Raw genomic sequence first — 26,315 nt, forward strand, 5'->3', positions numbered from 1 at the left:
TCATTGATTTGCACAACATGCAAACACATGCCGGCAAGGAATCCGGTCCACCTGGAACTCACCACAGTCACATCTCTGACCACGGAGATCAACAGCATACTCCACTCCACTTGGCATCTCACGCACTTCAAATACCTCATTCTGCCTGTCAAAGCAATTAACCTGAATGTTGCCTGATGCAAGTTGATTTGCATGAATTTTGGAGGTCGCATGCTCCGTAAAAACATGGCCTGCATTAATCCTCGCCCCCGCTTCTGCTCTTTTCCATGTGAACAACTCATTAAGTCTGTAGAATGTTGCTTTCACAAGTGCAGTGATGAGGAGATTGCGTGCACCCTTCAAGACTGAGTTGATGCACTCCACTAGATTAGTCGTCATGTGACCCCATCGGTAGCCACCATCGAATGCCAACGCATACTGTTCACGGGAAATACGGTTTAACCAGTTAGTATACGCCTCGCCTCGCTCTCATAAACGCTGGTAACGCAGTTCATACTCACGAACCGTCCGCGAATACCCTAAAGAATATCAGGTACCAAAAAACAAATAAGTTTCAGGATGTATAGATTGTTCGCAGTTTCATCAATAACAAGATTTTAAAGATACAATGTTACCTATATTGACGACAAGCTTTTGCAGATAGGGTGCCTTGAAACTGATGCAAAATATGTGGAAAGCTCTAGGAGGTGACCAAGCTCCGTGACTACGTTTCACAGTTGCATTTATGGACTCATGTCGGTCCGATATCAGCCCCACACCATCCCGAGTCACAACATGTTGACGTAGGTTACTGAGAAAAAAGTGCCAAGTATCAGAGGCCTCTCCCTCGACAATGGCAAATGCAATCGGGATGATATTGTTGTTACCATCCTGCGAAATGGCCACTAACAAGCAACCCTTGTACTTTCCGTACAAGTGAGTCCCGTCCACCTGGACAACTGGATTACAGTGTCTGAATGCTCTAATGCATGGGTAATAGCTCCAAAATACTCGATGCAATACCCGGATATCAGTTACCAAATCATCCCCTTGATATGCAGGCATAATCTCAAAATGTACGACAGCTGATGGTTCCTTATGACACATGGCCTCGAACCATATGTGCAACGCTTTGTACGATGCTTCCCAACCTCCAAATATCTTCTCAATGGACTTCTGTTTTGCCAACCATACTTTTTGATAGCTGACCGTGTAGTTGAACTTCGATTGCACTTCTGCAATAACTGATTTTACCTTTAAAGAGGGGTCAGCCTCAACCAACGGCTTTATGGCTTCGGCAATCGTATTTGAATCCAGCTTGGAATGATCCTGAGAGATGGTTGCTCTGGTACAAGTGTGACTACCATTGTACCTCCTAATAACCCAACAGTGCTTTCTGCTGATCATGCTAACTCTGATAAGCCAATCACACCCTGACCCGTACTGTGTACACTTCGCATAAAATGTCAACGGTTTCGACTCATACACATGGTAGTCTACAGATCTTCGGAAGGTATACTCCTTCATCGCCTTAATAACAGCTTCCCTGGAACTGAATTCCATCCCCACGGCGAACTCACCATCTGCGACAAAAGGAACTTCTGCCAAGAAGGCAGCCACACCGTAAGTATTTAATACATGATTGTTTAATGACCAAAATTAAATATTAAATCATCACTCACATCATCAATTATGATATAGCTAACGTTTACATTAAGGTATTATCTAAATCTCCATTACATAAAAATACAAACACATTAAAACAAATTATCCTCAATAACTAAATATAAATACCTATATTTCCAGATAACTTCATAAATACTATTATAAACAATCAGTTAAAATAACCTAATTAACTAAATAACTACATAAATACAAATTAAACAAATAACTAAAAATAATTATTAAACACCTAAGTAAATACAAGGTAACTAAATAACTAAAATTAAATACTAACCGCCTTCATAACTTCATCAAGACTATAATAAATACTCATTAATAAATAAACTAATAAATAATTCCTAATTAACTAAGTAACTAAATAAATATAAATTAACTAAATAATCCCTAATTATCTTCGTAAATACTCTAAGAAATATTTATTAATGAATCCTAATTAACATATTAACTAAATGAATACTGGAACCTAAATACTAATTCACTTAAAGTATTTTTATTTTGATCTTGTCTAAATAACCTCTTTTGCAAATGCTAAATGAGTACCTGCACTCATATAGTCTGGAAACTCCGGAGCATGCATGGCTTCCAAATCCAAAACTCGCATGAAAGATGGCTCCTCAAATGGCTCTTCGTTCGCGAATGCATTTGCAACGTCTGCCACATTCGGAGCCACACCGCCGTCGGCTGGATTTACATCTCCATCTTCACCGACAACTTCGTAATTGCTTTCAAACTCTTCCTCACTGTCACTATTGTAGTCTTCTCGTAAAATATTTCGGTCGGTCTCAGATTGTTCGAATTCAACGTACAACTCGATGAAGAAAATTTGAGCACGACTTTTAATGTACATTGAAAACATCTCTTGCATGCTAGCTTCGTCGGTTACATACTTGGTCTGAAATTGGACGAATCCACCAAATACTGGTACAGGATATCTGTATAAAATACATGATATTTTTCTTGACATCTCCGAATCTATCTTCTCACAAATCACTCCTTTAAGCTCTTCAAATGAAATTGTGAAGGGAATAACAACATCTAATGGATCTTCACAAACAAATTTTACTCTTTCAAGTGTCTGCAACAAAATCTGACCAAAATAATACACCTTCAAAAGAACTCTATCATCCATTCTTCCCACTCACTTAAACAAAAATAGAAATTTTACCATCAACTTTTTTTCCCCCAAACCAAGTTACCCCATTACAGACCAGAGAAAGAAGAAGAGAACTCGAACAACAAGAAGAAAGTTGGATCTGGTCGGCTGTCTTTGGTTCGCACACTTGAGCACCTATATATATACACACACAATTCGGACGATCCGAGTGGTGTATACCCTAATTCGAAAAAAATTATAAAATAAGGAAAACCCACGGTCCGATTTCCATTAGTGTAAATAAAAAAAAAAATTTCTCAACCACAAAACGGACCCAGCGATTACTTTAACGAACCAAAAACAAATCACACAAAAAAATTGGACCTACCGTTTTGCTGGGTCATATCGCACGGTCCGATTTTTTCTTTGTGCTAGTGCAAAACGGACCCTCCGATTTACTTACAAAATTTCCAAAACATAGAAATCGGAGGATCCGATTACTTCCTTTCCAAATCTAACCAAAACCTGTCCCACATTCCGGTGTAACACCCCCTCAATCCATATTCCAGCACAACACCAACCCCTCCTCCATAACCAAAAAAAGACCCCCACTTACCGTACTTAAGAAAAAAAAATAATTTAATAATTAACTTTTTTAAAAGAGATGTCTCCACGTCTTTCCAATATAAAACTTGAGACCTCTATATTAAAATTCCTTATTCAAATACAAATTATATTAAGATACATTAATTTCTTGATATATATCAATAATTATTATTATTAAAGGAAATATTATTTTAATTATTGAAAAATAAAATTATTAATTACTGAATTTGTTTTGGTTATTGTTTTTATTTTAAATTAGTTCTAAGTACTATAAAAGGAAATTAATCTATCATATAAAATACACAAACACTTAAGATTAATAATAGTTCAATTTTACATCTTTTATTTTTTTTTTATTGTTAAACTTCTTTTTCTGTTTTACTTTGTTCTTTGAGTTACTGCACAAAATTCATTTTCCTTTCAATCATTATCATCATATTATATTATCCTAATAAAGCGGATAGATTATTGGTGGGAGATATGTTATAATGATAGGAAACATTTCAAGTGTACCAAAAGTATCGATGCTTTAATTGTTTTAATCGTTGATTTGAATTAAAAAATATATATATAATATTAATTAAAATCAACAGTTAAAACAACTGGTATACCGATACTTTTCAGTGCACTTAAAATATTTCCATAATAGAATACTAGTGTATATGTACCCCATGCCATATACCAAAAAAATATTTATTTTTTATTTATATTTAAAACATGTTTTTAACCAAAATTAACATATTTAACTTAAATAAAATGATTTTATATTTTTTGTCTTTTATACAAATACCAAATAATAGTATAAAATAAAGAAACACATAATAATAATAATAATAATAATAATAATAATAATAATAATAATAATAATAATAATAATAATAATAATAATACATTGATTGTATTTTCAATGTCTTATATGTATTATACAAATTTATCCTAATTATAATAATTTAGCTAATATATGTTCTATTCAATGATTCTTTTCTTTTATTTTCTTTCATTATTTAATAATGAGAAGTTATTCTATTTGCAATTTTATACAAAATATTTCTTTTTTTTAATAGTTATATGCTCCCAAAATACTTATACATAAAAAATAAAGAGCATCAAAATAAAATAACCTAATACCTTAGAAAACAAAATCTCAAAATACGTACAAAAGATAAACTAATAATAAGATTTTCAACAAAAAAAAAATAGAATATATTATTTTATTATCAAAATTTAATTTAAAATTTTATTTAAAAGATTAACATATTTATCTCTTTAGGTAAGTTTATACATTTAATTATAATACTTTTAAGATTAAGAAAGAAATTATTAATTAATGATACAATAATTTAATTTTTTAATTTAATAACAAATAATTATATTTGATTGTATTATAATTTATATCAGAAATGTTTGGTAACCAAAGAAAATCAGCAAAAAATAGTCATAACTTGTCTTATTTAACATTCATTAATTGTTGCGATAATTAATTAATGCTAACTGCAATTAATAATAAATTAGAATATTGTGTTTCTCTTAATAACATAATCATATACATTATTCTTACCACTAATTGATTTAAAACATTATTACATGCATTTTAATTTTAATATTATATAAATATATATTTTCCTTCTCATTATCATGTATTAATATACACGTTTCTTCCATAAAATCATACCAATATATCAAAAAATAAAATCTAAAAGTAACTACCTTAAGCAAATTAACTAGGAAATTTTCAACGATAAAAAAAATTTGAAATATTATTTATTCTCAAAATTTAATTTAAAAATAACGTTTAATAGACTAATATATTTATCCCTTAATTAAAGTCTATACATTTAATTATATTTCTTTTACAATTAGAAAATAAATTATTAATTAATAATATAATAATTTAATTTTCTAATTTAAGAACAAATAATTTTGTAAGATGATAGTATAATTTGTATAATTTACTTTTGACTTTTGATATAATTAATAATAAATTAAAATATTATCTTTTTCTAATAATATAATCATATAGATTACTATATATAATTAATTGATTTAAAACATTAATACACAAATTTTTCATTTTCATAATATATAAATATTATCTTTTATAATCATATATTAATATCTACTTCTTTTCGTAAGTATAATACTTTTAAAATAGTCACCAAAAAATAATACTTTTAAAATTAGGAAAGAAATTGAGAAAACTCAATCTCATTGTATGCTCCACTTCAAAGATTTTTTGAACGTATAAAAGGGACCTGCTATACATACAAACATTTTTGGCTTACAAGCTATATAAGTTGGTCCAAATTCAAGAAAAAAACACACGCACTACTCCTTTAAATTGAGCGTCCAACGCACGCGCCTTACAATACGTTCATTATGCTGCACTCTTCCTCTTCTTCCTCAATCAAAACGCAAACCGTCAAGATTCAAGCGACATTCGAAACAAACTACGATTCTGCGAAGAGTAGAAGAAATCAAGAAGAAAAGATACAAATCTCTATAAAAAATCACTAGAAAAAACGAAAAAACATTATTCAAGGTACTGTTTTACTGTTCTTCTAGACTTTTTTTCTAGATTGTCTCTGGCATGTGCCTCATCCTTAACCAACAAAATATTAAAAGGTTTCAAGAAGAAATATACTGTCTCTCCCTGATATTGGGTGTATTTCTTAAATTTTTTGAGTGTATTCCTGTAATCGTTTGGTTTATTTCTGTAACCGTTTGGGTGTATTTCTATAATCCTTTGGGTGTATTTCTGTAATCGTTTGGATGTATTTCTGAAGTTCCATTATCTTCGTAACAATTTCAAAGCTTGATTTCAGAAATCATGAAAATCGAAAAAAACAGAAGGAGATCGAAGGGAAAGAAAGAACGTACGAAGGAGATCGAACAAATTTGGCAAGAAACTCGAAAAAGGAAATGAAATCTTTTGAAAAATGGAAGTTATATATTCACGCGTTAATTGATTTGGATTGATTTAAAAGTTTGTTAAAGAGGCCCGTAACATAAGCAGCGCGTTTATGGGTTTCGTTCTCTTTAGACTTGTAAAGCTTGTAAGTACAAAACACTTGTATGTAGAGATTAATTCCGTAAAAAAATATGGAGGGGATAAAATTTGAACTTGGCCTGTAAAACTCTTTGGATGCAATTGCTCAATAAAAAATCGAGCTCCTCCTATGAAAGCTACTTTACCCACATTCTATTGGGTTTGTCATAATATATGAGTAGATCAAATTATTCTTCAGTAAAATAGAGTTTACTGCATCTTTTTTGAACTCTTACATCCATGTAATTAGAACCTGGATCGGTGAATACAATTGGAGGTGGTATTTAATGGATGTGGTGCATTGTAAACGATTACGACAAAGGACAATCTCACTGTAATGTTGGACGAAAAGAATAAATTTAGTTTGAGTAAGAACAACCATCAAATTATTAAAAAGAATAATAATAGAATGACTACATCAAAAAGATATCATACAAAATTATAACTTGTACCTTTTAAAATATCAATTTTGATGAAAAATAAAAAATACATTCTTATTCTACGAAATAATAAAAAAAATAAATTATAAGATTAATACAAAATATTTTTTCTTAAATTTAGACTCATGAATTACAAAAAAAAAATAATGTATATAACTTTTAGGGTAAAAAACGTATATGAGCCAAGGAGAGTTCAAAATTACCTAAATCCGCTAAACAAAATTCTGATACATCATTCTACTAAAGAACAAATTAATGTAATTCGAATCAATACAATTCGAATTAGATTTGTATGTAATTCGAATTGATATAATTCGAATTACTTGAAAGCATTGACAACACGTAATTCGAATCAATATGTCACGAATTATAAACTTAGAGTTCGAATTGTATCAATTCGAATTAGTAGGGAGACGTGCTTTGAAGGGAGTTCGAATCAAGTTGATTCGAATTACTCCCTTTTCGTAACAAATTCTAATAAAAATTTTTAATGAATTTATTTAAATTATAGTACAAAAAAATATTTTATTCTATGCAAAATAATTTTTAAAAAATAGCTTAAAAAATATTTTTTAAATTATTTTGCATACAATAAAATATTTTTTTGTAGTATGATTTAAATAAATTTATTAAAAGATATTCATGAGCTATCAAGAATGGGCAGAAGAGTATTGTATAAAGTTCGAATTGTTCACAGTATAATTTGAATAAGGCTTGGTTTGGTAAAGCTTTTACTTTTTAAGAGTAGCTTATGAAAGCTGTCTTTTAAAAAACGACTTTTTAAAAGCTACAGCACTTGCATTTGGTAAAATCACATTAAAAATAGTTTTTAATAAGCACAAGTACTATAATTGTGTTTGGTAAAACAGCTTTTAAAAATTAAAAAATATAATAAACATATTTATAATGAAGAATAATATTTTTTTTCAAATTTTAGAGACCAATAATTTAAATATTTATTCGATTTACTCTCTATATTAATATAAATAGAGTTATCATTAATCAATAATAAAACTTGTACTGATACGTCTATTACCCATTTATATATATTGACTCACTTATACAAATCACAAAAAATGAGACACATATCTCAAGTAAAATTATATGAAGATTGTGTTAGAATTTGTGAAGGTTAGGTTGAGAAATTAGAAATATATGAGGATTCCAATGGCAATATAATGACAGGAAATATGTGTGGAAAAATAAATAAAATATATTTTTAATTGTTTTGTATGGAATAAAATATTTTCTTTAATTTCTAAATTATTATTGACTATGTAGAGTACTTTATTTAAAATTTGAGTACCTAAGTCATTAGAACATTACAAATTTTTATAGTACTCTTAACATTTTTTAAACCATTTTTTTAAATCGTTTTGCATAGAATAAAATATTTTTTGTAGTATAATTTAAATAAATTTATTAACAAAATTTATTAAAAATATTTATTAGGGTTTAAATATTGTATTTAGAAATTAAAGAAAATATTTTATTCCATAAAAAATAATTAAAAATATATTTTATTTATTTTTCCACACATATTTTCTGTCATTATATTGCCATTGGAATCCTCATATATTTCTAATTTCTCAACCTAACCTTCACAAATTCTAACACAATCTTCATATAATTTTACTTAGATATGTGTCTCATTTTTTGTGAATTGTATAAGTGAGTCAATATATATAAATGGGTAATAGACGTATCAGTACAAGTTTTATTATTGACTAATGATAACTCTATTTATATTAATATAAAGAGTAAATCGAATAAATATTTAAATTATTGGTCTCTAAAATTTGAAAAAAAAATATTATTCTTCGTTATAAATATGTTTATTATATTTTTTTAATTTTTAAAAGTTGTTTTACCAAACACAATTATAGTACTTGTGCTTATTAAAAACTACTTTTAATGTGATTTTACCAAACGCAAGTGCTGTAGCTTTTAAAAAGTCGTCTTTTAAAAGACAGCTTTCATAAGCTACTCTTAAAAAGTAAAAGCTTTACCAAACCAAGCCTTATTCAAATTATACGGTGAACAATTCGAACTTTATACAATACTCTTCTGCCCATTCTTGATAGCTCATGAATATTTTTTAATAAATTTATTTAAATTATACTACAAAAAAATATTTTATTGTATGCAAAATAATTTAAAAATATTTTTTAAGCTATTTTTTTAAAATTATTTTGCATAGAATAAAATATTTTTTGTACTATAATTTAAATAAATTCATTAAAAAAATTTATTAGAATTTGTTACAAAAACGGAGTAATTCGAATCAACTTGATTCGAACTCCCTTCAAAGCACGTCTCCCTACTAATTCGAATTGATATAATTTGAACTCTAAGTTTATAATTCGTGACATATTGATTCGAATTACATACAAATCTAATTCAAATTGTATTGATTCGAATTACATTAATTTATTCTTTGATAGAATGATGTATCAGAATTTTATTTAACGAATTTAGGTAATTTTAAACTTCCCTTGGCTCATATACGTTTTTTACCCTAACTTTTAGTAGCTTAATTATTAGAATGAATATCAAAATTATATATAATTATGTGACACACCACACACGTGCATGAGTATGAATTTCAACAAATCTATTAACAATTTTGATCTTATTTATTTATGGCTAATTATTATGATTGATTAAAAATATAATTAGAATACGTGCATGAGTATGAATTTCAACAAATTTATTGACAATTTTGATATTATTTATTTATGGCTAATTATAATGATTGATTAAAAATATAATTAGAAGGATTCACAACTAATATAATTATTATTCAATAAATACTGATTTTTATATAATTAAAAAAATATTTTTTTAAATAAATTGAAAAAAAAGAGATATATTATGTATTGACACTAAAATATGCTACGTCAGTATTTTTTGCACTAAAATGCTACATTTTGTAGAATGATATAATAATTATATGAATTGAGTCATGTCGAATCTATTTTATTATATAAAACTCGAATTTTTACATTTAATGATGGAGTTGATATGGCATGCTCTTGAGGGGTTTTCGACTTATTTCATTTAATTCTTTAAAGTAAATCAATTATAATTAATTAATTATATCAATTACTTAATTTGATTAGACATTTAAATTTTATAATTTATTATAATTTATATAAATTAATTAATTACAATTAATTATTTGATTTAATTGAAATAAATATCAAATTATTTAGTAAATAATAAATATGACAACAAAATATATGAATTAATTTAACTAATTTATTTTTTTTAATACCATCTATTTATACAAGATTCGAATGTATTTTTTATTCATTTTCTCTCTCTCTCTCTCTTTCTCTCTAATTTATTTCATTTTTATTTCTTTTATCTCTACTTCTACATTTCATTCTTTTTATACTTTTAAAAATTTTTGTCTATTTTAATTGTTTATTATTAAGCGCATACTACTAGTTTCTAATTAATAAAAAAGATGTATCATATTTACGGTATTTTTAAATAATCTTACTATAATTTTATTTTATAATATTCTCTTTTATCATGTGCACTTCAATTCATATATATATATATATATATATATATATCCACAACTAATATATACATTCTTCATGTATGCATGTGGTTTATGTGTTAATATTTTTATTGATTCTCTTTATTAGTTTTTTTCGTGTGTCATTTTATTACTCTTTATTTTAGTTATATTCATTGATTTCTCCTTATTGATACTCTTTTTATTTAAAATATCGTGACAATTTAGAATGTATGTTGTGACATATGTGATATTCATCAATTTAGTGTATTTTTTGAAACGGCTTATGTTATAATGTGTTTAAGGAGTTAACTTAAAATTATATATGATATATAAAATTATAGTATTATTTTTAATATGCTAAAATATTAGGACGTTATCGTATAGATATTTTTGGATTTGTTTATTAGTTCAACCATATAGGATCTTGAAAATTATGTAATTATGTAATTATTTATTTTTTCATATAATTATTGTATTGGTCATTTATATTAATGAGATTATTTTTATTACTAATATTTATAAATATGTTATTATTTGTATAATTGATTGAATCATCTTATTTGTTTAATTTTAATTTTATTGAATTAATTATTCAAAAGTGACATTGCTATTTCTATTTTTTAAAGAATTTTTCTAATATTATTTAATAATTTTAATAACATAATATATAACAGTTAAAAAAAAAGACAAAACAAAAAATCTTTTAATGTAAAAATAGGACAAAAAGAATAAATTTATTTAATAATTTTTTTAGGATATATATATATATTTCTTTTTTATAGATAATTATTGTAAGATATCAAAAATTAAACTCTAACAATAATTATTAAGAATAAATGATCATTATAAAAGTAATGTTAATTTAAATGATATACAAATAAATCATGTCAAGCATAACAACTTAAAAGGATTACTTATAAAAGAATATAGTTTATAATATTTAACCTTTTTACTATTTATTTCAAAAAAATCATAATTACTTAACGATATTTATTTTTTAAATTCACTATTTATACAATTTCACTTTTTTTTACAAAATTCTACTCGTAATGATAATTCTTTTAAAGTGTGTTTGTTTGAGGTGAAAATGGGAGGAAGGAAAAGAAAAGGAAAGAAATTGAAAGGAAAATAGTTATTTTCCCTTGTTTGGTTAAGGGGAGAAATGGGAGAGGAAAGAAAGTGGGATAGAAAAATATTGGTGGGACCCACCAATTTTCTTTCCCTCCAACAATGGAGAGAAAATGGAGAGAAAACTAATTCTCTCTCTCTCTCCTTCCAATATTATCCCTTTACTTTTTTTAATATATTTTATAATATAAGGGTAAAATTGTCTTTTTATACCATTTCTTTCCTTCTTATTTTCCTTTCATCCAAACACATTTAAAGAAAATAAAAATTTATTCAATTTCTTTCCTTTCCTTTCTTTCCTTTCTATTTCTTTCCTCTCTATTTCTTTCCTTCCAACCAAACATAGTCTTAATGATGTTAATGAGTTTGGAAAACTCTAAAATAACATTTGTGATGACTAAACATTATTAATCTAATTAAATGCAAAAATATTAATTCATATATGGTAATGAAAATTATTTTTGCTATGCAGGTTCTGTTTGAGCCGAATACAAAAGGGAATTATTGCAAACTAACCTTTAGCTTTGATGTTAATATGTTTATGTTGGCTGATTTATTTTAAATGGGCCAGTTTGATTTATTACTACAAGCTCAATATGCTTTTAAGAATTAAGCCTTGTTCAAAGTATGGCATCCTATATAGCTGATGTAAATTATGTTTAATTGGGCTAATTTTTATTAACATCAACATTAAGCCCATATTAAACCAAAGATCCAATGCTTGGTCCGAAACCCATCGAAAGAAAGCAAATTGGTTTCATACTTCCAACGGATTCTATTTCTTGTTAAGGGATGGATTTCAAAATTTAATTTGCTAGCATTGGAAATATAAATGAGAGAGAAAAGGTATGATTGACATGATTGATTGGTTTAAAGCAACACGCCACTCAGCAAGGGAAGTAAAAGCAACCTCATTTTAATTAATTTGTTCTATTTCAATTAATTGATTTTCTTCTAACTCCATCTTCTCTCTCATCTTTCTTTCTTCTCTTTCGGTCATTACCCAGCACCCATGGAAGCTACGCATAGCCACCGAAAAGAAGATGGTGCAAGCAACAAGACCATCACAATGATGGCAAGAAAAAGCAAATGAAAAGCATGCTGTGGCTAAGATCTTCTTTCACTTGTGGTAAGATTTTGTGAAGAGATCTTAGCTCCTCCATACCAAAAATGAAAGTGAAGATCTCGGTCAGAGAAGAAGAATCTTGGAAGGATGGCTTGTCTCTGATTTTGCTCAACCATCACAGGAAGTAGCAGCAGTGGCTACCTGATGCTAGAGGTAGAGATTAGAGCAAATTAAGCTATCATCATCATGAAGCATCAAGGGCCAGAAGTTCATCTTGGAGAGCAAGGCAAGGATGAAGGGCTCGGATTGATGAAGATTGATGACCAAGGAAGGACTAGAGGTAATTGCATGTTGGGTTTTGCATGGGTTATCTCTTCTCTCTCTTTGGCCGAACCGGTTCAAGTTGAAGAAGAAGAAGATTGGCTTGGTTTGTTTGGTTTCAACCTTGGAGGCTTCTCCCTATAAGTAAGGGTGAACAGTTAGGGTTGATTCAAGGAGTGAGAGTGCAAAAGCACATGGTTCTCATAGCTCTCTAAGCTGACAGATTTCTTCTCCTTCAATGTTCTCATTTTGTAATTTTTCTGTTTAATTTTGTCATGTCTTGAGTCTCATGGAAAAGGCAAATAGTGAGGTTTGTATGAAAAAGCCATAGAGCGAAAAAAGGCAGAGAGTGCAAAATTAAAAGAAAAAGCCATAGATGTCCTTAGAGTTCCTTTGTACATTTGTGTTGTGTTTCATGATTTTGTGGGAATCCCCTTGTAAGTTGGGTTAGCACTTTACAGTTGAAAGCTTGGCAGTGACCAAGTCAAGTTCAGTTTGGGATTAGATTCTGGACTTGTCCCAGATAGGAAGGGTAGTTCCTAGGGAGAATTGGTGTTTGTAATCAAGGATGATTATAGTGAAATTCCATCATTGTTGTGATGGAGACTGGATGTAGGCTACCTTGCACTTAGCAGCTAAACCAGGATATATCTTGGTGTAATTCTCTCTCTCTTCTACTCCATTTCTGTTTCTGCTGCCCAGGAGACAAAACTGAAAATATCTCGTGCTGACTAACGAGACAAAAAGAAAAGTCTCATGGTTGGGGATGAGACAAAAGAAAAAGTCTCGTGACTAGTTACGAGATAAAAAGACAAAACGTTTCCAGAAATAGTTTCAAAGGCCAGCAAGTATTGTCAAGCAAAAAGGAGGCTAAGATTCAACCCCCTTCTCTTAGCCATTGATTACCATTAGATGTAAATACATATAATTATATTTTTACTTTTTGATATAATCGATATATTATTAATAATTAATAGTAATTAATCCCTCATATTTTTAATTTAAGTATTTTGACGATAGTTTTTATTTATTGATGTTAATGGTTGATTTTTTTGAAAATAAAATGCATTATGATTTTAGGTTATTTCATAATTAACAATAATGCTTGATTATTTGATTTATTTCTTTAAAAATAATTTGCATTATAATTTTAGATTATTTTACAATATATAATTAATGTTTATAATATTAAATTATTCTAAATTTTTTATTTTTTAGAGTTAGTAGTTAATGCTAAATTAAAAAGATTTTATTAAATAGTACAAGTATATATATATATATATATATATATATAATTGAAGTTAATTTAATTTATTTATTTATTAATATAATTGATTGAAAATATGAATGATACAAGAAAATAATTAGAAAATAGGAGAAGAAATTCTTTTGATTTTGAAGAATTGTCCTCTACCAATCATGATTGCTTCTTGTGTGTGTTCACTTGTTTCATAGAGATTTAACTATCCCACGCACATGATGATGATGAGAAGTTTCTTTTGTTGATCTTCCTAAATGTGTTCCCAATCTTAATCTTCAACTTGAACATTCTGATCCTCATCATCATAACAAATCATGACGACGCTTTCTATTAATAGAATCAATTTTGCTACGTTATTAACATTAATTTTGTCAATTTTTATCAATTCTTATTTATAACTATGTTTAATAAAAAATTTTTGTGAATGTGTCTAATAAAAATATTTTTTTATGGTTGTGTTTAATAAAAGTATTTTTATAGATATATTTTTTAGATATGTCTCTTTATATATATGTTTAAAATATAATAATTAATTATTGTTGACAATAAGTTGGCAGACTATGATGCACGAACATTGACACGGACACGGGACACAACACAACACGGGACACGCTAACACGTGAAATTTAAAATCTTACATGACACGGAGACATGCATACATATAAAATAAAAAGTATTTTTTAAATACATTTTAATAATATTTTGATATTTTATTGTTATTAAAATATAAATTAAAATTTTTAATTATCTTTAATGTCTTATTTTAATTATATCAAGTATTTAAATATTTTTTGTTTTAATAAATAATATATATATATATATATATATAAATATATATTATATCTAAATTTATTTTAAAAATATATGTTAAGAATAAGATTGGACACGCTGACACGTGATGGTATTTAGGCGTGTCTAGGCATGTCCGAAGAAGAATTTTTTATTTTTTATTAAGACACAGTTAGACACAATAGACACGCGTGTTGGACGAGTGTCCATGAGTGTCGTGTCCAAAATGTGTCTAATACACAGATACGGTAATTCAGCAAAATATCCGTACTTTATAGTTGGCAGATAATATATTGGTACCCTATATTTTTCCTAATAGGATCTGCTTTGTTTAACTATTTGTAGATTAAGAACTGGGCCCTTCTATACATTTTCTCTTCAGGTCTTCCTTAATCCTTATCCAACTTTGAGTAATAATCATTTACCCACCCATTTTCACGCACAAGATCAATTATGAGGCTACACAATATGCAATACAAAGCTTTAACAGTGTTGTTAAGTAATTAACTAAGCTTTATCAATTAACTCTGCTAAGTATAATGTAGGTCCTAACAAAAGGTCGATAACAAAAAAAAAAAAAAACCCACAATATTATCAAATTATTACAAATCTTTTTATTTGTATTTTTAGATTTTATACTTTTATATTTTAAATTTTTGTATTAAAATTTTTAAATTAACTTTAAAAAAAAATATCTAACAATTGAGAAGACGGAGAACAATAACGCTAATTAAGTAGTAAAAATATTTAAAAAATAGATTAAGATATTAAGGTTCAACAAATGATTCCATAAATTAGTTTTTTATTATTGATTTCTATTACATAAATTAAAAAATAACAAAACTTAACGTTTTTAAACAATTTAAAAGATTAAAATATTAAAATAACTACTATATTTATTTATTAAAATCCAAAATTTAAATTATTTAGTACATAATTAATAATAGTTTAATAAAATTATTTAAATAAAAAATTTTACTATAAAAAACTAAAATTTAAAAATACAAATAAAAAATAACTTTGTAAGAATTTCATTATTTTAATTATTTTATGTGAAGAAAGTTTTATTTATTAAAGTATAAAAAAATGATATTAAGATTAGTAAGATTAAGAAAAATAAAAAATGTAATATTATGAAGAAAAAATAAGAGAAATTTATATAAGAACTAATTTGATCAATTTTTAAAATTTTATAAATGAAAATAATTTTTGTGTATATTTTTAAGGACTAATTTCAGTAATTTGACTTTAAATAAATTTATGACATATCAGATTTTTTTTTTCTAAAAGAAAGAGCTCAACATTCAAAGTGGAGCATACATAGAATAAGATAAAAATGAACAACTACTCAGCTCTTATGTCATCTCCGGCATAGCCATCAACAACATGAGCTAGTTCCACACCATTCCGTAGCACAACGCAACGATTGTGTCGCACACTCTACAACTCCTGCTGTTTTGTTCTGGAAGATTACACCATTCTTCCGTAGCCAAATATTCCATATAACTGAAAAGAACCCAACTAACCAGTACTTGCGTACCTCCTTTCTCATAGGCATGGATCTCCAACTCTCAAAGTGATCTTTCAAGGTGCCAGGGGCTGTCCACACGTGACCAAATTCCATGATTCACACCACACCTGCCAAGAGAACTCACAAGCAACCAACAGGTGATGAACAGTTTCAACTGCTTTTTTACACAACACGCATATATTCTCATTCGGTTCCAGGATTCCCAACCTACTAAGCCAATCCTTTGTATTGACCTGGCCAATCAGAGCAAACCAAGTGAATAACTCAACTCGAGACGGAACTAAACCTCTCCAAATTTCTTTTGTGAATCTGTAACTCAGGATCTCCTCGTCCAGAGTCGCTTTCTGCAAGACCTTCACAAATGAGTTAGTAGTATAAACGCCTTCCTTATCAAATTTCCACACCACTCTGTCTTACACTTCTGCTATTAGTTTGACAGATTGCAAGAAGCAACTAATCCAAGGTTTCTGTTTCCCACTAGCGAAGCTCCCGCCTCCACTGAAAATGCCAAACCCACTCTATCCCATCCCAAAACCCACAATCCCTAATTGGTGATCCTTTTTGGCTTGAAATCAAGAAGAGTCTCGGATAAGAGTCCTTCAGCTTTCCTATTTTGAGCCATGTATCCTCCCAAAATCTGGTGGTCCTGCCATCCCCTACCTCAATAGCAAGGCCATCAATCATTTTCTGTCTTACTTGTTGCTCCTTTATTTGTAGTTGGCATATGTCTCTCCATGGACCCCCTCTCACTGGTAAAGTCTGAGTAGACAACAACTGATTTGGGTTCAGTCTATTGCATGAACACACAATCTTCTTCCACAACGGACAATCCTCCTTTGAGAAGCGCCACCACCATTTAAACAATAAAGTAGTATTACGTACCATTACGTCACCCACTCCCAGCCCTCCTAACTTCTTTGGTGCTTGGATCATCTCCCACTTCACGAGAGCCATGCCAGGTCGTCCGTCCTCCTTCCCCTAGAAGAACCTCCGCTGCAGATAAATGATTCTTCGTGCAACCGCATTTGGCATCTTATACAGACTCAGGTAATAAACTGGTAGACTGTTTATGACAGACTTGATGAGTACCAGTTTTCCAGCTTTACTTAGGACCTTCGCTTTCCATAAGCTGAGCTTCTCTTCCACCTTATCTATTATCGGCTTCCAAGTTTTTACTAACCGCGGATTTGCTCCTAGGCTAATACCAAGATACCTCACCGGTAGGGTTGCCTCCTGGCATCCAAGCAAGTGACACATCCGACTAGTCCACTCCTGGCTGCAATTCACTGGTATCAAGCTAGACTTTTCAAAGTTAATGCTCAGTCCCGACATAACCTCGAAACTCCTCATAAGCCTCTTATAATTTCTCACTGTCTCCTACTCTGGCGGACAGAATAATATTGTGTCATCCACAAATTGTAAGTGCGATAACTCAATATCATCCCTTCCTACCAACAGTGGGGATATTCGACCATTCCTCACTGCCTCACCGATCATTCTGTTGAGCACGTCCACCACCAAGACAAACAAGAACAGCGATAACGGGTCGCCTTGACGAAGTCCCCTCTCCATTTTGAAGGCTTTCGAAGGAGACCCATTAACCAGAATAGAGATGGATGCCGACCTTATACACTCCTTAACCCATGCCCTCCATGTACTGCCGATGCCCATCTTCTCTAAGACAGTATCAACAAAGCACCATTTAACTCTATCATAGGCCTTGTGGAAGTCCAATTTGATAATCGCCGATGCCTTTCTTTGTAGTTTTAGCCAATGCACAGTTTCGCATGCAATTAACGCGCCATCATGTATCTTTCTTCTTTTCACAAAGGCATTCTGGGATTCTCCAACTAACCCTGGCATGACACTTCTCATTCTTCGTGTCAGCAATTTAGAAATAACCTTATAAACACAACCAACCATGATGATTGGTCTAAGGTCTTTTATCTCCTTCGCTCCAACGAATTTCGGTGCCAACGCGATCCATGTGACATTGGAGTCTGCTGGTAGTCTTGCATGCTCAAAGAAGCTCATCACCGCTGTAGTGAATTCCGATCCAATCTCCCCCCAACACCTTTTAATAAAATTAATGTTGTACCCATCCTTCCCTGGTGCTTTCGAAGATTCACAGTCCCATACCGCATCTTTCACTTCCTCTGCTGATGGCATCATCTCTAAGGCTTCAACTTCCTCCCTCTCCAGTCTATTTACTAAACCATATCTAAAGCTCACTGTTGGGGAGGCTTCCTGGTAGTACAGGTGTTTATAGAAGTCTCGAATCGCCACCTTTATTCTTGCCTGATTCCTTATTAATCTCTCATTAATCACCAATGACTCTATTATGTTATTCCTTCTTCTTGCCGAAGCAATATTGTGAAAATATTTAGTATTCCTATCCATCTCTTCAGCATGCCGGGCCCTCGACATTTGCTTCCAGTGGACATCCTGTCTCACATACCACTTCTCACAGCATCTCGCTAACGTCCTTCTTCTTGACTCCACTTTACCATCATACGAACCACTACTCACCATATCATCCACCTTCTTTATCTCTTCTTCAAACTTCCTTATCCTCTTAGCTATATTCCCAAAGTGCTGCTTGTGCCATCTCCGAACTGGAACTGACAGCGCTTTCATCTTGTCTAGGAATTGTATATCACCTAACTCCCTCCACTCTTCCTTCACCATCCTTAGAAAGCCTTCATGCGTGAACCACGAGTCCAGGCTCCTAAAAGGTCTTGGGCCATCAAACGTTCTGCTCTCTTCCATAATCAACGGGCAGTGATATGATAATCCTCTTGGACCTCCCCTTAGTCGTGTCCCCGGGTACATCTCTAACCACCCCAAGGTAACAAGGCTCCTGTTTATTCGACTGCACGAGCTCCCCCTAAACCATGTATACCCCCGATAATTCAGCGGCAAGTCAACCAACTCCATATCATTTATCCAAGATCTAAAGTCCTCCACAGACGCTGATAGGGTAGTCGCTTCTTTCCTTTCTTCCAAATGCATAATTTCATTGAAATCACCCAAAAAACAGAATGGCACCTGACACAACCCTGCAATATAGCTCAAATTTTCCCACACTACTATCTTCTCTGATCTCACATGTGGTCCATATACCAGACAAATAGCACACTGAAAAATATCTTTTATCACAACCCCTTCTGCACACAACCATCTATCTCCTTTAGAGCAATTAGTCAATTTGAATACTGTTTCATCCCATATTAGCAATAAACCTCCTGAAGCCCCAACTGAACTTACAAACTCCCAACTAGCTCCATCTCTACCCTAAATACGCATAACATCAAACTTAGTCACCAGCTCCTTTTTTGTCTCTATCAACCCTAACATTTCTAATCTAAACTTATTTTTGAGATTCTTCAACATATTGAATTTTTCAGCACCACCTAAACCTCTAATATTCCAAGAGCTTATAATCATTTAACATTAATAGCACACACCTGGTTGCGAGATTTTGGCCGACTTCTTCGTATTTTCTCTTTTTTCTTTGCCTGTCGCCGCTTTAGGGCCATTGCCTCATTTTGCTTCTGCAGGATTACCATGATATCCTCCTCATCACTACACTGGGCACCGAATTCGACAGCTAATTTTCAAGCTTCTTTGTTCTCTGCCATCTCTTCTTCCCAGCTCCACCTTAGTTCCTCCCTGTGAGTCTCGTTTTCATCCTCCAAGCTAGCCTCAACCTCTGAACCTCGTCTGTACGGCTCTCATAAGCCTTCTCTTGGCCTCTGTCGTAATCCCATGTCCCATCTCCCATCAATCCATTCATATCTTGGCTTCTGCATCCTGCCCCCAACCTGAAAATGTCGATCCTTTGTCTGTGCAATACGGTGTATTACAGCAGTAGCCCCCGCTCCATGACCATGATCTACTATATCTGCTGCCACCTCCATCTTCGCATTTTGAGCCCTTCCCTCAACCTCTTTGTTAAGGACCGTTCCACTTCTCCCATGGCCAGGATCGTTTTCCCGAGTCGTGACGCCTGCCCCCATCATCTTCCTTCCAACAAAACCCCCAACCATTGTCTCCCGTGTGGTCTCCTCACGCCCGCCGTAAACCGTGGATTTTATCCTCTCACCATCCTTCACCTTATCCATCCAGTCAGGCTCATCGCGCACAGCTTCTTCAAATTGGTACCGTCCCTCCGGTCGAGGAGCTTCAGCCGCCACAACCGCGCAACGCCGCCCGCTTCCTTTTGCATCAGCCCGCGTTACATCTCCTGCGCCGCTTTGTCTTGAGATTGCCAATAGTGGACTGCCCTCAGCCCCTGCTTGCAACCCTTTCCGGGTCATGGACACAAGTTCAGAACCAAACCGGCTAGAGATCCAAGGGGATCCACCCTGCTCAAGGCCCAAATCCAACTCTCTAGACTGGGCCATCTTACCTTTCTTATTGGGCTTTGTTGCTCCCAGCCCAATATTTTTACTTGTAGCCTCATCAATTTTGTTACCACAATGCTCCCCGTACTCACATGTTACCGTTTTGTCCGAGTCAATATCCTCATGATTCTCTAACGATCCCTGAGGATCTTCCTTTTCATTAAATGCCTGATAATTAGCCACACTATAATGTGAATTCAAATTCTGATTGTTCCATTCATTCAAATATACGAGTGATTCTACAAAATTACCCTTGTCAAATTCATCATTCCTGCACCTCACTGGCATGAGCTCAGCCGCCAGATCCCGGTCACCAAGTAGCCTTCCGCCACCATAATTCATCCCTTTGCCATTTTCCTCATGTTCCGTCTCTTCAGCATGTACTGCTTGTCCGTCCCCTAACTCCTGGTAGCTCTCCCGGAAACACTCCTCCCGGTATACCTCTCCTCCCACTTCTCTTACGAGGACATCAAATTCGCTTGTACCTATTGTAATGTGAACCCAGTTGTTAATCATATCAAAAGCACACGTATCAATCAGAACTTGACCCATGCTGAATGAACTACACGACTCCGTTAAGTTATCAATCTTAACCACCTCTCCCCATTGCTCTCCTATCCTGCGAAAGGAGTCTCGTGACCATGCATGCAATGGAACTCCATAACATTCCAACCAAACTCTTCTAGACTCACTTTTTTCCGTCTCATGCCATCTCCATACCATATGAAAAAGCCTTAATAAATCATTCATTCAAAAAGTATATGCTTCTTCAGCGCTCAGCACAGTGTCAAAGGTTATCATAGCTTTGTAAGCTCCCAGTTTCCTTACTTGTGTTTCTCCCGGCCATTCCCTGAGAATCTTTTTTTGGAGGGCGTTGAACTTGATCGCCTTCTTCGTACCACCGACGAGACTTCTTTGTAATCAGACAACGTTCTCATCCGATATCGGAACTTCTATTTTCTTCGACCTACTGTTGTATTGTGATTCCTTGTTAAGTGAACCACTCGGCTTCGTTGCCTCTCTTACCTCAGCTGCTCTTACAATTGTATTCGTTGGATCACTTCTTCCTGCGCCGTGTCTTGCAGTTTCAGTAACCTCCTTGCCGTTCTTGTTCTTGCCATTCCTAAATTGCATTACACCTTCCTTTCTATATTTCGCTTCTCCTACAAATAGTCTTTTGCCTCTTAGAACCCACCTGTTCATATCCGTAAAGCCTTCAATGCTCCTCCTTTTGTTGTATACCGTATGAAAGCAAATAGGTAGATTCTGCCATTTTTAGTCTTTCGCGACAGATATATATCGATGATTCTGCCTGTCCATTTGAACATGTTGAAGAGCTCCCGCTTTGAGATATCTTCCGGTAGATTGTCGACAAAAACCGAGAAGGAATCAAGTTCTAACCGTTGAAACTCTTCTTTATTCAAAACTCTAGGATCTTTGTCTGTAGAATTTTTTTCCTCTCTCTCTCTCTCTCTCTCTCTCTCTCTCTCTCTCTCTCTCTCTCTCTCTCTCTCTCTCTCTCTCTCTCTCTCTCTCTCTCTCTCTCTCTCTCTCTCTCTCTCTCTCTCTCTCTCTCTCTCTCTCTCTCTCTCTCTCTCTCTCTCTCTCTCTCTCTCTCTCTCTCTCTCTCTCTCTCTCTGAGATTACACATGACATACCTAAGTGTCACTAATATAACACATTAAATAATAATCTTGTAACATGTGACATTAATATGTCATGACATGACACTTAACGTGATATGTTATTATTTAACTGATGAAAATTAAATTGATTTACGTTCTATCTTTTAAAAATTAGTATGACTAATTTAATTTTTTGGAGACCAATTTAAAGATTAGGTAGTTTTTTAGGGACAAATTTAAATATTAACTTTTATTACATATTTATATAAATATATGTTATTTAATTTATTTTTAATATGTATTTTATATGAGAAAATATAAAAAAACAATGATAATTGTAAACAATGTGAATAATAGATTAAAAAAAAGATAAAATTAAAATGAAAAATCAGATCATTAATTAATTATTTAATTTTTAATTTTAAAATTTAAAAAATTAGGATTAACATTTAACCGCATTAATACTACACACCATAACCTTCGATACACGCACAAAACTCGTCATCATCATTCTTCGGTCCTCACCTCGCGCTGCTGCACCTCCTGGCCAGCCGCGGCCCCCTACCGCCGACACCGACAAAGCCTCCTGCTGTAAAGTTTAAGATGGTCTTTTTAGTAGGTATAAGGATGGTTACCTACCACCGTTGTAATGTTTAGAATAAACATTTTAGTAAGTATGCAAATGGTTAATTTATTAAAAATGTAGATGATTATTTTTATCCTTTAGTGTATGATTATTTTTACTAGAGGGTGAGCCATGTCAATGACTGTGTGTGACAAGTCAAGCGCGATGAGGAGTCCGATCCGACGACGCCGTTGAATATCCTTGTTGACGAACCATTGACAGTGAGGAGAATCTGGCGGCGACGGGCCCATAACAATGCCGTGAGGAGGAGATGCGATGCCGTTGGGGGGTTCTGGCCGAACCAGCGACAAATGACAAAGCTTGGTCGCGAGATTGGTGTCGGACGGGGTGGAGAGCAACGTCCGGTTGGGGATGGTTAGCGAAGCAGCGACCGCGTCCACGAGCTCAGCAGCGAGGAGGATTTCGGTATGAAAAAAAAGCGATGCCGCACCTGGACTGGTGATAATAGCGTCCGATGATGAGGAGAGAACAACGATGTGAGGGCTACTTGGGGTAGGAGACCGCGCTGGTAGTGTTTTGAGAGAGGGAGAAGATGGTTAAAATTTTAAAATGGGGGATAATTTTTTTTTTTTTGTTATTTGAGTTGTGAATTTTTCTTTTAGTGAGCCAAGAAATTAATCTATTATTTATATTGTTTAAATTTTTCATTATCGTCTATCTAACAGATATTTTATATATACTTAACAGGAGAAAAATAATCTCACAATATTAAAATAATATCTGTTGAGTCACCAAAAAAAAAAAAAAAAAAATCTGTTGAGGAAAATTTTATTAAAATCAAAATCCCAAATATAATGGAATTTTTACATCTTATTTTAAACGATAGGATCTTCAACTAAACTTTCTTTTTCATATATATAAAATATATAATTGCATGTATTGTAAAGATCAGACTTGTTTCATTGCTGGTGGATGGCAATTGCAACCGCAACCTCCATCAATGCATTCCTTTGTGCAGGGCCTTGGAAATCGGGGACAAAACAAATATTGGCAATCTCGATCCCTCACACATGAATTACTTCTCTCAACCATGCCTGACAAGATTAAGATTTTAGTTACAAACAAATCATAATACATACAAATAAATTACATTCTTATAGTATAATTTGTAACATATGCTACCTTTGAAAATAAAGCGCATGTTATATATATATACTAATACTTAATTTAGTAAAATTTTTATTTTCTAAAAATAATTTATAAAATTAATTTTTAAAAGATAATTTTTTAAAAGTTATAGTATCTATGTTTGATAAATTAGATTAAAAATAATCTTTAATAAACAAAAATAATAAAAAAGTATATATATTTGGTAAAATAATTTTTAAATTTAAAAATATTATAATAGATATTAATATAAGAATTAAATTTTGATATTAGTTAATGTATGAAATTATATTAAATTCTTTAATTTTGATAAGCACAACTGGTCTTTAAAATTTTTTACTTTAAGTACTTCTAAAAGTATTCTATATTTTAAAAAATGCGAGGACAAATACAAAATGAGGAGTTTGATAAGTACCTTTTTAAAAAATTTTCACTAAACCAAATCAAAATCAATTTCTAAAAAATTTTTAGTCAAATATTTTAGTGTTTAACAAATTATAATTGCCAAATCATTCTTCAAATTTTTATTTCGTTAGATAAATAATCAAAGTTCATATCAAATTGTTCATTTATATAGAGACAAATATAAGAATTTTAAATTTTTTTAAAACTGTTATATTTTAATAAATAACGATAAAGACTAATAATCTATTTAACATTTTACTAAAATTTGAAACAAAGTTAATATATTTAACAAAATAAAAAAAATTAAAAACTCATTTAACAATTAAAATTTGTTAAAAATCGAATTGTCTGACTAAAAATTATTCGGACATTGAGTAGTAATATTACTCTATATTATAAATGATACTTATTTTTAGCGGAGGAACTAATAGAAAAATAGTGTGAAAAAAAAAGTTTTTCAGCCCTGCCGAACTATTAATTAATATCAATTTTTGAAGCAATATGTATAATATTTTAATTTCAAGCATAAATCAGAGAGACACATAGAAACACTGAAGAAAGAAAGAAAGCAAGCAAGCGAAAGAGAGAGTGTGAGAGTGTACCAGATTCCCCAGATTCAGAGACTACGATAAATAAGAGAAGCAAGTAAGGAAGTAACAAGGAAGCTTTTGCCATTTTGAAAGTAATTTTGAGAAGTTTTTGTTTTAATTTGCCTATGGCATGGTAGAATGAATATAAAGCTTGAGTGCATATGTTTATAAGGAAAACTGCATTGATTTTCATTACAGCAAATGATGCTATATCGTGGAAGGCATAGTCATTAATTATTTTTCTTTGTGGTGGATTAATTAATGAGTAATGTTATATATTTAAGTTTTTTTTATGAATAAAGTTGAATCAAGTTAAATAATAAAGTTTAGAATAATATTATTTATAATTAATTTTTATTAATATTAAATTAACTTGATTACATCTTAAGGAGATTATTTCGATAAAGATATTGAAAATATCTTTTTTTAAAACGTTTATATGTGTTATGATATTATTGGATATCTTTGTTAAATCGGCTAATAATTTATTTTTTAATAAACTATAATAAAATCGGTTTATTATAGCAACAATAATAAACTCAGTTGTCCGCACTATAATTATTAGACCCGATTTGATTCGACCAATTTACACAATCTAAAGCGAATCATGTTTAAATTTTTTGATAAAAAAACAAATATATTCCTAATTTTGTTTTAGAAAAAAAAAACTATGATCAAGTGGGTTATGTAAATTGATCGGTTTGACTTGATCTGATAACAATTAGATTTATTGTTGTTGTTATAAAAAAATTGGGTTTATTCTATTTTTTTTAAAAAAATTAAAAATAATCAATTCATTAATACGTCTAATAATAGTACGACATATAAGTGTCTTTACAAAAAGACGTTTTATACGTCTTTATAAGAGCATCCTCTGTATCTTAATTCCCAGACATTTGATACGTTATCCAAATGACCGTACTTAAAAATTAATTTTTAATTTCGTAATTAATTTTTGAAAAAATTACACTCCTCTCTCCTCTATTTTATAAATATACATTCTCCTCTCTTCTAATTTTTAAAAAACTCCTCTTTAATCCATTTAAATTTTTTTTTGTTAA

The 26,315-nt window shown here is 31.2% G+C and overlaps 1 protein-coding gene and 1 long non-coding RNA gene across 2 annotated transcripts; both read right to left on the reverse strand.

Annotated features, from left to right (window-relative positions):
- LOC107644852 (uncharacterized) lies at positions 1 to 2,626 on the reverse strand. The gene is made up of 4 exons (XM_016348795.2): positions 2,203 to 2,626; positions 615 to 1,580; positions 505 to 518; positions 1 to 417 (listed from the first exon to the last, which is right to left on the reverse strand). Exons 1-4 carry the CDS (start codon positions 2,624 to 2,626, stop codon positions 1 to 3), a joined length of 1,821 nt encoding a protein of 606 aa, XP_016204281.2.
- Positions 2,627 to 23,906: 21,280 nt separating this feature from the next.
- Positions 23,907 to 25,439, reverse strand: LOC107616272 (uncharacterized). Its single transcript, XR_001614510.3, has 2 exons — positions 25,267 to 25,439; positions 23,907 to 24,186 (listed from the first exon to the last, which is right to left on the reverse strand). It is a non-coding gene; the product is annotated as an uncharacterized LOC107616272 (long non-coding RNA).
- Positions 25,440 to 26,315: the final 876 nt, after the last annotated feature.

The sequence above is a fragment of the Arachis ipaensis genome, chromosome B1, assembly GCF_059453495.1.
Source record: "Arachis ipaensis isolate K30076 ecotype BB chromosome B1, ASM5945349v1, whole genome shotgun sequence".
NCBI classification, from domain to species: domain Eukaryota; kingdom Viridiplantae; phylum Streptophyta; class Magnoliopsida; order Fabales; family Fabaceae; genus Arachis; species Arachis ipaensis.